Source organism: Etheostoma cragini, chromosome 8 (assembly GCF_013103735.1).
Source record: "Etheostoma cragini isolate CJK2018 chromosome 8, CSU_Ecrag_1.0, whole genome shotgun sequence".
Lineage (NCBI taxonomy): Eukaryota > Metazoa > Chordata > Actinopteri > Perciformes > Percidae > Etheostoma > Etheostoma cragini.
Genome location: NC_048414.1, coordinates 17,610,512 through 17,622,979, shown reverse-complemented (window position 1 = coordinate 17,622,979; position 12,468 = coordinate 17,610,512). Strand labels below are relative to the sequence as shown.

The 12,468-nt window shown below is 38.4% G+C and overlaps 2 protein-coding genes across 2 annotated transcripts; one reads left to right on the top strand and one right to left on the bottom strand.

The window, feature by feature from the left end:
- The first annotated feature begins 126 nt into the window (after positions 1 to 126).
- Positions 127 to 7,829, top strand: tigara (TP53 induced glycolysis regulatory phosphatase a). The gene is made up of 6 exons (XM_034878078.1): positions 127 to 350; positions 1,575 to 1,612; positions 1,695 to 1,816; positions 2,191 to 2,268; positions 2,382 to 2,492; positions 7,424 to 7,829. Exons 1-6 carry the CDS (start codon positions 187 to 189, stop codon positions 7,811 to 7,813), a joined length of 903 nt encoding a protein of 300 aa, XP_034733969.1. The 5' UTR covers positions 127 to 186; the 3' UTR covers positions 7,814 to 7,829.
- A 2,527-nt stretch (positions 7,830 to 10,356) lies between these two features.
- On the bottom strand, positions 10,357 to 12,468 carry LOC117948453 (fibroblast growth factor 23-like). The gene is made up of 3 exons (XM_034878082.1): positions 12,174 to 12,468; positions 11,185 to 11,288; positions 10,357 to 11,063 (listed from the first exon to the last, which is right to left on the bottom strand). The coding sequence occupies exons 1-3, from the start codon at positions 12,385 to 12,387 to the stop codon at positions 10,674 to 10,676; spliced, it is 708 nt and encodes a 235-aa protein (XP_034733973.1). The 5' UTR covers positions 12,388 to 12,468; the 3' UTR covers positions 10,357 to 10,673.

Genomic DNA, 12,468 nt, shown 5'->3' with positions numbered 1-12,468 from the left:
ATTTTTGGAAAAAGGCTGCAATGAAACAAAGAGTGAAAAATGTAAAGGGGTCTGAATACTTTCCGTACCCACTGTATCCTATTAATAATGTTCTAAATGTCGAGTCCAGCCCTTTCATTTTAGAAGGGCTAATAGACTTGATACTATAGCTTGGGCCACCTGTGAAAGTAACCCAATCGCTGCAGCATGTCCCAACTTCCTCGCAAAATGTTGAGTGAGGGGTCTAAACTCTGTGTGCGACATTTGCTCCCAAGGAGCGAGACGCGCACTGACTTTAGTCGTCTATATTACTCCGTCGTTACATTCAAGAGCATGGCAACGCTAACATTTGGGCTAACTCTTGTTCGACAGTAAGTGCATTTGACATTCAAATTCAGTGTTACGATAAAAAGCCTATGTTAGAACAGATGCTCTGTGCTCCAGTCTGTTGTCTCGCCTTGAAAATATTAGCTAGTTTTGAAAAAGTCATATCTTTAGCTATCCTCCGTGCTTGTTTGTGTGTGCATGTAAGCTTCTGCATGTAGCTCTATAGTAGCCTACCGGTAGGCTACTTACAGAGAAGTTACATGACAAAGCCTGTTGGCCACTCGCATATCGCTTTAGCTAGCAGGTGTCACATACGGTCTTCCAGACAAGTACGAGAGAGTTTGGCAGTGTCAGGGTTCAGGGCAGTGTGTGAGTGTTGTTAGCCTACTTTTCACCTTGTCTGACCTCGTAATAACGTCAACATAGGACAGTTATTTGGTGCGTCATAGGCATAGCCAACTATGCTAAAAGGACAGTTTCACAAATACAGCGGATGTAGCCAATGTTCGTGGCCCTTGTTCATCTTTTCCGGCCTGGTTGCCTGGTCGGTCTGTGGACACTGCAGTACCTCCTGACGACCAGCAGAGGGCGGGATTCTCCCTCATCATGACAAGTATTAGCACTTGTCTGGTCAAATCTATATTCATTTATACAGTCATTTGGTCAAACCAAATCTGTGGAATACCACATAAAAATAGGGTTTAGAATTTTGATAAGATACTACTTTGAAAATAATAATAATAGTAAATGAAAATCCACTTTTCCTGTCATATTTTTCTGGGTTACATAGTTACCATATAATACCACATTATGCTAAGTAAGACTGACAATTTTAACACTTTGAGTTTCTGGGGCTCTGGGAAATTGGGACTATTCACTGTCACTTTTTTCTGATGTTTTAAAGACTAAAATGAATTAATTACATTCAAAAAATGATGAACGATGTCTAGTCACTCTCACAGCAACTACTAGGCAGACATGAGCATATCTAACTTCTAATAAAAAAGTTGTGCCATCAAAAACCAGCAACTATTGTCCTTAAATAACAGGAGCACAGTATGACCATCTGCCGGACTGATATGTCCATAAGCAAAACGTTTATGCAGGGAAAAATATATCCTAGCCTATTAATATGATAATGGGCATGACATTGAATGCGTGACAGTTTTTATAGTATTAAACTGTAGCTTCTCTGAGCTTCTTTAACATATCTGTTAATGATATTAGCTCCTGTACTTTGACACTGATAAATTATGTAACTCTTGCAGTGGGGAAACACACTACAATAAAGAAGGCCTGCTACAAGGTAGAGAGTATGAATAAAGATATCTGAACTTTCTTGTGTTTTCTTGTGTTTTACTTGGATTTCTATCTCTTGCTCCCTATAGGCCAGGGTTTTGATTCACTCTTGTCTGAGACCGGTCTGCAGCAGGCTGAGGCAGCAGGCTGTTACCTGAAGGATGTCCAGTTTAGCAACGTGTTTGTCAGTGACATGCAGCGGGCCCAGCAGGTATCATGCTTTAGTTTTATGTGTTAGTTCTATGAATCTTAATCTGAAAAAAGAATCAAAACACTGCATGATGCATTTATGGCACTGTGTGATTAGATATAATACAATTACTCCATGCTGTACATTCTTAGACCTTACTTTTCTAGTTTTATTGTCACATAATCTCCCTTTGTGACATTTGTTCCTGTAAGCAATATTAATCATAGCGTGGCAATCAACCAGGGGAAAGACTCTAAACCATTCAAAACAGCAACTGATGACTTCAAATCAAGGAACTCACATCTGTAAATACTTTACACAACTTCTGAGATAATGACAGTATGACACTGTATGTCACAGTATGTGATGAGATAATGATACATTATTTCTTCTAGACTGCTGAAGCAATAGTGAAACACAACAGGAGTTGTTCTGCTCTACAAATGGTGTGTGACCCTTTACTTAAAGAGAAAGTGAGTCATTTTACAACTGTAGAGTAAAAGTTTTCAAAAAAACATTTTCCCAAAATATATGTACTTGTTAATAGATAACTGAGTCATCCAGTCAATCCTTTCTTAATTTTTAGAGCTTTGGGATAGCAGAGGGGAGACGGATGCAGGACTTGAAAGACATGGCCCAGGCAGTCGGTCAGCCGTTCACAGACTTCACCCCTCCGAAGGGGGAGACTCAGGAGCAGGTGAGGCTAGGGATGTAGCTGTTGTAGAAGGGTCAAGAGTATCTGTTTCTCTGTTGTGTCATTATTCATACAGGTGTAATTTACTTCTCTCTCTGTCCTACTTCTTTTCTTTTAACAGAAACATTTGTCTGTATCGCTCTTTGCACAAAATTGCTTGGCTTAAGACAGTATAGCATGGCATGCTCTGCACAGATTTAGAATTGGAAAATGCCAGTGCTACAGCGGCAAATATATAAGATACTGAGCACACATACAGAATATACAAGAAATTATATAATGATGCAACACAACATCGGTCTAACTATAAATACAAAATGCCTGTGAATAGGTTAAGTGCAGGTTTTCTCAAGTCCAAGTCTGCAGTACGAGTGTTCCAATTGATATTACACAACTATATAGCAATTATGAGTCCAGACTTTAGACTCAAACGTGGCTGGGGCATCTGTTATTTCCCTCAAACTGCTTTTCCTCATTCCGTGGAAAACCTCTTCCTCTTCTGCTGGTGAACTGATGTCCGAGTTTACCTTATTCACGTGTTGAGCGCCACCTTAAGGAGCATTGGCGTAGCAACCCTGGAAGCAGGGAAATCTATTTACAGCTTATTTGTAAACAGTATGTTGGAAAAAAAAAGATATGGTATAGTGTTTTGCACACGGCTACAGCCCGGACCTCAAAGAGTCAGGTCTGTTGCGCCAACTGTACAGGGTCTTTCCTGGTGCTCCATGGATGTGCACTGTTGAAAGTTCCATATAAATTACTCTATGTCCAAAAAGAAAAGGGTCCATGAACGGATAGACAAGTCATGTGATGGTTTCTTTGCAGCTGTAAGTCCAGCAAATAAGGCAAGGTTATTGAGTTCTAGAGAGCGGAAAGGCTGACAGATCATTCAGAATCAAATATTGATAGTAACAGGCACAGTAACAATAATCAAGGCAAACATTTTGGATGCAATATTGTTCCACAACTGACCAACGGGAGAGCACTCCCAGAACATGTAAAGATAGATGCCTTGTGCTTTTATTGGGCAGAAAGTGCATAAAAGACTGTTAATTATTTTCATATTGTGCATGGTGAGATATACTTCCTATGAATGAAATTGTTGTGAATCTGCTGATGTTCTGGATTACATAAATCATGCCAGTCGAGATCAATACTCAGACCTGGGCAATTGCGTGGCCAGATCCTCTCAATAGGAAGGGCAGAGCGGCCACATATCACCATGAACTGATAAAGCCGGGATACCATACCACAGTCGTTAGGCTGTACAGTAAATAAGGATGGAGGGCAAAGGCCTCTACCAAGAGACACCAAGTGCTTATCTTACTTGAAGGTAAAAGAAAAAAGAGGAAGGTGGTAGATTGAATGCGTTCTGCAAGTCAGAAAAAAGTAACAAGCCACCCTCACTCATTGTCCTTTAGACAATGAAACCCCCTTTGTTCCCATTGTGGGTCTGTTACCGGCCTCCCACCTATCAAGAGTTCTGTATAATTAAAGGGAAAAAAGGGCTAGTTACAAGCTATATGGCAGTATGTTTCAGCCAATTTCCAAGTCAACATTGGCAAAAAAAAAAAACGTTGAGTGACCAAGGCTCTGTCATAACACTTTCTAAGTTATGCCAGCAAACTGACATATCTGGGCTAAACCAAGTAAGGAGGGATCTCAATATGAAAGACCAAAAATAATGTTTAAAGTTGTGAACTGAGAGTTCCCATCCTCTTTCCTTCTCTGTAGAGTAGACATGTTAAGTCATGGGTGTTTGCTTTTCCAGATGAATTAAGACACCGCTAATTTTACTTCACACTAATAGCCTGCAGCAGGGGAGAGAGGTAGCAAAGAGCTCAGTAAATTAATCCTGGGTAGAACATTCCTTTTAATTACTGAGATATGGGCTTGAATTGACTTGGGGAGACCCATCTACTTTTCCATATCTTTCAAAACATTTTTTAGAGCAACATAATAGTTATGTTTATTGATCTGGTTTAAGCAGGGGAATACCTGAATGCCTAAACATTTAAACTGCTTAACAATGGGGATGTTAGCAGAGATGGTTGACTTGCGGGCAGAATGAAGTAGTGCCGACCTTGACCAGTTTATAGTAAAGCCTGGTAAGCTTCCATACTCCTCGCATAAAGATAGAAGGTGAGAATGAGACTGAGAGGGGTTTTCTAAAAAGACCAAAACATTGTCCGCAAATAATGAGACATGATGCTGTGTATTACGAAAGCATATTGGCGTCCGGTTAAGACGCTGAGAGATTAGAATACAAAGCTTTAATCATACCAATAAAAGTTTTACCCGGGCCCATCACCTCTAAGACTGACCATAAAAATGGCCACTCAAACCTGACAAAAGCTTTCATTGCATCAAGAGAGAGAAGTGACATTGGGGTCTTACTATCTTCTGCCGCATACACAATGTGGAGACGGCGTCTAACATTATCTGCTGCTAGTCTCGTTTTTTATGTATCATGTTTGGTCAGAGTTCATTGATTGTGTCATATGAGACAACAAACGATGGGCTAGGAGCTTTGCAAAGGTTTTTATGTCAGCATCTGTCAGGCTCAGAGACCTATAGCTAGAACACTGTAAGATCCTTATTCTCTTTCAAGAGTAAAGCTGTGTTAACATCCCTTGAGACTAGAGAAGGTAATCATGTCAAGAAGGAAAGGGCCCAGCTGTTCCCAAAAAGTTACATTGAATGCAGGGGGAATCCCAAAGCCTGGTGATTTTCCTTTTTGCCTAGTGCTTTGAAAAAAGTCATAGTATAGCATTTTGAAAAATATCACTAAAAAGTGAAAAAAATGAAATAATATAGTTAGGAAAAAAGACATTAATAGTATAGCATAGTATATCGGAGAAGTCATAGTAGTATGTCGAAAAAAAGCATGACTATTAGTAGCTACAGTAAATCGGAAAAAGTCGTAGTTTAGTTTATTGAATATATATAGTTTGTGGAATAAAGTAATAAAAAGTCAAATTATAGTATGTCGAAAAACATCATAAAAAGCTAATTGTGTATTATGTCAAAGAACATCAAAACGCTACAAAAAAACGCTACAGTCAAGCCCAAACTGGGGATTAAACCAAGTGTCAGCGTCTGCAGTGTCTACATTACTTGTGGTAGTTGGTGCCACCATGCCACAATATAAGGTCATATTATAGTATGTGGATAAAAGTGATAAAAAAGGCAGATTATAGTAGTGTTAAAAAAGTGATGCACGTACAAAGTATGGCATGTAAAAGAAAATTGTAGTATGTCAAAAAAGTTTTAGTATAGTATGTAGAAAAGAGTAGTAGTATAGTATGTCAAAAAAATCCCAGTATTGCATGTTGAAAAAATGTTGTAGTATAGTATGTTGAAAGAATTTACAAAACAAGTCATAGTACAGTATGTCAAAAATAGTCATAGCATAGTATGTCGAAGACAAAAAAACACAGAAAGCCTAAATCACGATCAAAGAAAGTTGAAGAATAAAGAATTGGATAACAATACTGTGGAGGAGGCTGAGTCAGCATTCACACATTTATAAATAGCAAAAGAAATTGAATAGTAGCCAGCATGTCCTTAAGGAGCTACACATTTTGACATTTGAATGTTTGTTATAGCTGAACATACAGTATGCAAAGTTAGCTTCTGAATTAGCATTCACACAATAATATTCAAAGACAAAAGCCTCTTATTTGACCAGACATGTTACTAGTTAGTTTTTTATATGATATTTTTCAGTGCTTTGGGGAGCTCAAATTAAATTCCATGACTCTTTACTGTCTTGGGGTGGTAGTAGTAGTTTCAGAGGTTGAAATCTCTTAATGTTGCCACAGAAAACCAAAACTGTCTACATGGCCATAGGAGTGTATGGAAATATTTACACATGTACTATATATTGTGTAATTTGTTTGGGGCTAAACCCTTGATGCTAAGATTATCTTATACCAATATAATTACTATTGAGAAGAATATCTTTATTATTATTTCAGAAAATCTGATGCTAATTTTGGATCCTACCCATGGATGTATTAAGACAACATCTTACCTGAATGCCCTGATACAATATACACATGCTACCACTAGGTGGCAGAAAACACTCATTTTGTCAGTCAACCACTTCTTTAGCTGGATATAACTTGATTGTACACATGATCAGATGTCTTTTGTATCTGCAAGAGCACTTGTGTGAATAAGAAGAATCAAAGTACATGTTCATCTTGAAACTAAAGTTTAGGTTTAGGTTTAAAGTTTAGGTTTTGCCTAAACAACATTTTACATTATGTACATACATTACTTTTACATTAATCGTTCGGATTTCAATGACATATGCTGTTAGGGCAAGACACTTCCCCAGTTGATAACTTATGTGAAATCTAAAATCTCTCTGTAATGTTATGTTGCAGTATGCAAGTGAGGCATCGTCTTATGTGCTAATATGCATCAATTTCCAGAAAAGATCCATTGCATCACAATATAGTATAAAGTATAAAACTGGAAAGTTAGGTGGATGTAAGTGCAGTTAAAGAGGCGATTTCTGGCTCAGAGCATAAGACAAACCTAATTTAAGAAACTCCGTACATTTTGGAAGAAGCTACAGGTAAATAAGTTAAAAATTGCAAACTAAAACAGTGAATATCGCCATAAAACATCCCCTTGTTGATTGGCATTAAGACAATTATATTTGGTTTTCAAAGTTTTAGGTTATGCAAATGCAAATGAGGCATTCATTAATGCTAACTTTTGGTGAGTTTAGGAGAAAGAAACACATAGACAAAGTAAAAATAAACACCTAAATGTATATTTTAGATGTTTTCTTTCCACTAGTCTGAAAGAAGAAATCTCATGGAAGCATATTAGCCCCAAATTTCGTGTTTCGCCTCAGTGTAGAAAGAAAGTGCAAGAAAAGCATGGCGCAATATGTAACAGATGTTTGCTCTGTTCAGGTGAAGGGGCGAGTCAAAGAGTTTCTGGAGAAAATGCTCCAGCAAATTGGGGCCGAACACTGGCATAACAGACGGGAGGATGAAACCTCCGTATCTGCTCCACCAGAAACATCTCCTGTGGTGGGACAGGCAGACGATGGGGTCAAGGGTGTCCCGGTCCACACTTTGGTCGTCACCCATGGGGTCGTCATCTACGTGGCAGTGCGCTTCTTTGTGGAGGAGTTACATTGCTCCTTGGCTTCAGATTTTGACAGAGCACATATGTTCTCCTTAAGTCCTAACACAGGTCTATGTCGCTTTATGCTAACCATGAGAAAAGAAGACGACAGGTTCAAATTGTCCGGGATCCGCTGTGTGTTCCTCCACAGGAGGGACCACTGCATCTTATAACTGAGATGCAGTGAGATGTATGTGAAAAAAACCTGAAAGTTTAAGATGATAGGTTCTGTATTTATTGTTCATTTGGTGCTTAGTCACCTCACAGTACAGTTTAATAAAGGTTGGCATCATTGGATGAACTGTTTTCTAGTTGTTTAATTTAAGCATATTTGGATGATGTAATTATTTAATACAAATTTCAGGGTATTTTCAATTCATTATTGAACGTTTACCAGCTGCAGTATGAGTTAAAAAACACATGTTATAAAATATGTAAATTAATTGAATTCAGTAATCCATTTTAAAATGACCAAGATATGGATAAAAAAATATGCATCCCCATTATGTTTTACACTGGCCTTCAACAAAATAGGTTGTGTTTTTTTAAGGGTTTGAATGCTGTCTCACAAAGTTGAGCGCCTTCATTTAAACTCCCGACAGTTTACGTTGCAGGGCAATGTCATCACTTTGTTACTGTCTGGCTGTTCATTACTGTAAACATGGGCAGCTCTGTGCTTTAATGAACCCTTGTTTCTATATTTAACCTCCGGTAGTTCATAGATCCTATGTAGGAAAGTGTTGACTTTTAGGTGATCAATGACTTTTTCTCTGTTTAGAATTAACACTCTTGGTCAACAAAGGCAAACAGTACATGTACGGTACATGCTGTGTGATGTGCACAGTTGCTTTACTTTCATTTCACTCTCAGTGTAAAGTGAAATCATCAGTGAAAACACTTTCTAATGTAGTAATGCTGTCAGGCTAGAGCAGGTTATTGTATTTCTTAAATGAAAAAAATAAATGTACATGTTGCATCTTGACAGTTGCAATGAAAGATATATTTTTTTTTTACATAGAAATAAATACTCTCTAAATAAACAACATTCAGTCTTGAGAGTCTGTTTGCCAGGGCTCACTTGTTAAAGTGATTGTAATCTCAATGTGATTCTTTTCCATGGTAAAATAAAGGTAAAATAAAATAATAAGATTTGTTTATTTTGCACAATATAAATCTTTGATTTTACATTTTGGCTTATAAACAATGTTTTGATTTCACCAAGTATCCTTCTTTTACATCTACCTTTGTATGATAGGCATTACTTCATTTGGACATTATTTGTGCTCTATTTTTAGCCAGTTACATAACCAATGTGTGCATAACAACCATGTGAAATGTTGGTGGCCCTTCCTTGGGAAACGATTGATTGGGGGCCAAAAGTCTGTGCAGCAATGTACTTTTACTTTTTTTTAGTCTTATTTTTGTGGTCACAAACCTTTTAATTGTTCAAGTAAATCTTATATGACTCATTGGTAACTCTCATCTTCATAACTGACAACAGACATGTTATATTCTGTTTTATTGGACCCGGATGAAAATGTGAACCTGAGAGAAGAGGAAAGGACAAGATCCACATTCAGTCCCAGCTTCTCTTAGTCCTTCAGTTCCCTTCCTTCACGATTTGCTATAAATGAAGTTACTTTTATCAGTGATCTGTTGATATATAGGTGATCACAGAAGCAATGGCCTAAGAAAAGTTTTGTATAGATAATAGACAAATCAGACAGACAATCCACACAAAAGTTACCATTTACTTTTTCCACATCAGAAATAACACCAAGAAATATATAAATAATAAAACAGTAAGCTAACAGGGAATTTGTTTAACACATTTAAATAAATAAATACCTTTTCATTGCTGTGACTCTTGGTGTCCGGCACCTGACTTAACTTGATCCAGTTTATGACTGGCTGGAAATGGCTGATAATTTAGTTTTTTCAGTGTGACCTGGTCTATTTTGTAAACGGCTGTTATGAAGCTGTACTGTATCAACACATTCACAATTACATACGGATTACACATTGCCACATCTGAGCCAAAACTGACGGAAGAGGTCGGCATGACCCCACTGCACCTAGCGTGCAGCTGGTGATTACGTAGAATGTTGCCAAACTTATCCTTCATCTGCTGTTCAAACAGAAGATCAGTACACACTGCTGTGATGTAACACGGTTTGGGAGTACATTACCAAGCATGAAAACACATTCTGAAAAATTTGATTCAAGGAATTTTATAAAATGCTTTTTTTTTCACTGAAACGGGTGTCCACAAATGTGGGACGAGGTGTCTAGAAGTAGCTACACCCACTTAGGGCTGGGCAATATATTGATTGTATATTGATATCTGAGGCTATCTATCTGATATAATCTTAAATGTTGGATATTGCGTGTGGCCAGGTTGGCTCAATTGGTAGGGCAGGTGCACGTGTACATAGAGGTTTGTGCCTCGACGCAGGTGTCCAGGATTATAGGCCGAACTGCGACCATTTCCTGCATGTCTTCCCCTCTCTCTCCCCTTTCTCACATAGTTGTCCTGTCCTGTTAAAGACTGAAATGCCCGCAAAAAATCATCTTGCACACATATATACAGCATATACAGTTTATGTATATATATATATATATATAGATATATATATCTATATATATATATATATATGCTGTCTATATATTCATATAGACAGCATATACAGTATATATATATATGTATATATACCCTGTATATCGTGATACAATGTGTTGTCTTTTCCTTTTTTAAAGGCTGCCTTACAGTTAAGTGAACTTACCAGACTGTTCTAGCAGTTTTATTATATCAACATTACTGATGATAATTTATCTTAAACCAAGTGTCAACCCTACACTCGCTGCAAAATCGACATTGAGGTATTTGGTCAAAAATATTGTGATGTTTGATTTCCTCCATATCGCCCAACTCTACCGTCACTTAGGCAGTCAGACATTAATCGAGTTTTTAGAACAATGGAAAGACTTTCCCCCTCTCTTGACTTTTCACTCATTAAACCAAAGTTTGGTATCTTAGTCTTGTTCTGCTCGGTCTGCAATGTTAGTCTTGACAGGACTGACGGGCCCGTTGGACTGAAGGACCCGGAGGGGGTCATCGCAGGAGGTGATGGTCTCTTTGGACACAGCACCGGCCTGGTCCTGTTCACGCTGCCTGCCATGTGCATCCTGGTGATGTTTGGCAGAATGTGAAGGTTGTGACTGGGATCTTAATGGATCCGAGGGGTTCACTCTCTCACTCCTCCTCTGTCTCTTCACCAAGGGACCCAGGACCAGGGCTGAGGAGGGTTCAGGTCCCTCCACTTTGAGCAGCCGGCCCCCACGTATAGAGTAAAAAACGTCATGGTTGTTCGCCAAATCTAGCCAAATGTGCTGGAGGAGACAATCTTCTGAGCCCTTTTGCCACTGTTTGGTAGGGGAAAAAAGCAGACAATGCAAAATGTTTAAAATACTACTTTAATACTGTTTTCCCTATACTCATTTCTTGACTTCATTTAAATCAAGTGCAAATAAAAAAAATACTCACAGAGTAGTACAGCTCTCCCTTTGAGTCCACACAGAGGTAGCGTTTTCTTCTCAAATCAAATATTGACACGTAGTTGTTCGTGTTTCTTCTTACTGGCAAAATAACTGTAAGACAACATCTTTAAAAATACCTTTCTGAAAAAGAGTAACTACCCTTCTGAAAAAGGGTAACTACACTTCTGAAAAACAGTAACCAATCATTTGTTACTCTTTTCAAAAACAGTAACTAACTAATTTAAAAAAAAATCTATTTTAGTGCTTCAAGTTAGAGTTTGCAACTTGTCGGTTAGTAACAGAGGACAAACATTCACAGGTTCAAAGGGCGTAAAAACAGGTTTAACATCCTGTGTCGCTGTCGCCAATGCTTCACACATGTAACCCAGTCAAGGAAAGGGTTAACAGAAATGTAGTGTTGGCCTTTCTGAGATGGTTGTGCCAGACTCCCGCCTTTGGCCGAGTCTCTATCTAATCTGTCAGAGGGAGAGCAGGAGTGCGGTTGTGAAGTTGAACGTTGGTTGTCCCCAGAGAAGAAGTTGGTAATTTCATGACACAGATCAGCACTCAAATTGAAACGTAAGCAACTAAAATTGCTGAATGTTAGAGCAAAAAAATGTTGTCCAAAATTGTCCGTTAACTGTGACTTATAAAGAGTCTTGTCTGGTTCCATCATAGTGTTACTATTGTCAAAAAAATATGAGGTTGCTCAGTAGTTAGCTCAGAGATGATCAGATAATGAAATTACTTATTTTGGCAAGTCAACGTGTCACTTTCTCATTAGGGGCTGAGCCTTCTGATCCTAATCGCCACTTATGTGTCTAAATACAATTTTTTCATTCAGGTCATATATGTCAAGCATCATATTGTCTTCTAAGAACTGAAGTGAAGCTAGACAAGGAAATTGTTGCATTTAGTACATTCATTGTCTAAAATTAATCAAATAATCTGGAAAGACACAAAGGATGTTTTTTTATGGATATGGATATGATTTACCAGTAAATGGTCTTTGAATGCCTTTCCTCATTGATCCACTCAGCTTCAAGTAGAAAGGTCCCGTACCAGCCGATGCATCCGCATGTGCTCCAGTGTGTAAGCTACTCTGCCGATGCTGTATAAGTTGCTCTGAGTCCCGGAGCTTCGGTGCACAATCCACCGGTGCAGACACATGTACGGCAATCAGGATGAGTGAGAAGACAGCCGGTTGCATGATTAATGGGGATGATGGCTCTCTTAACTCTTAACTGCACAAGTGTTCAGGTTGGGGTGTGAGCAGCTATACTGCCGAAGG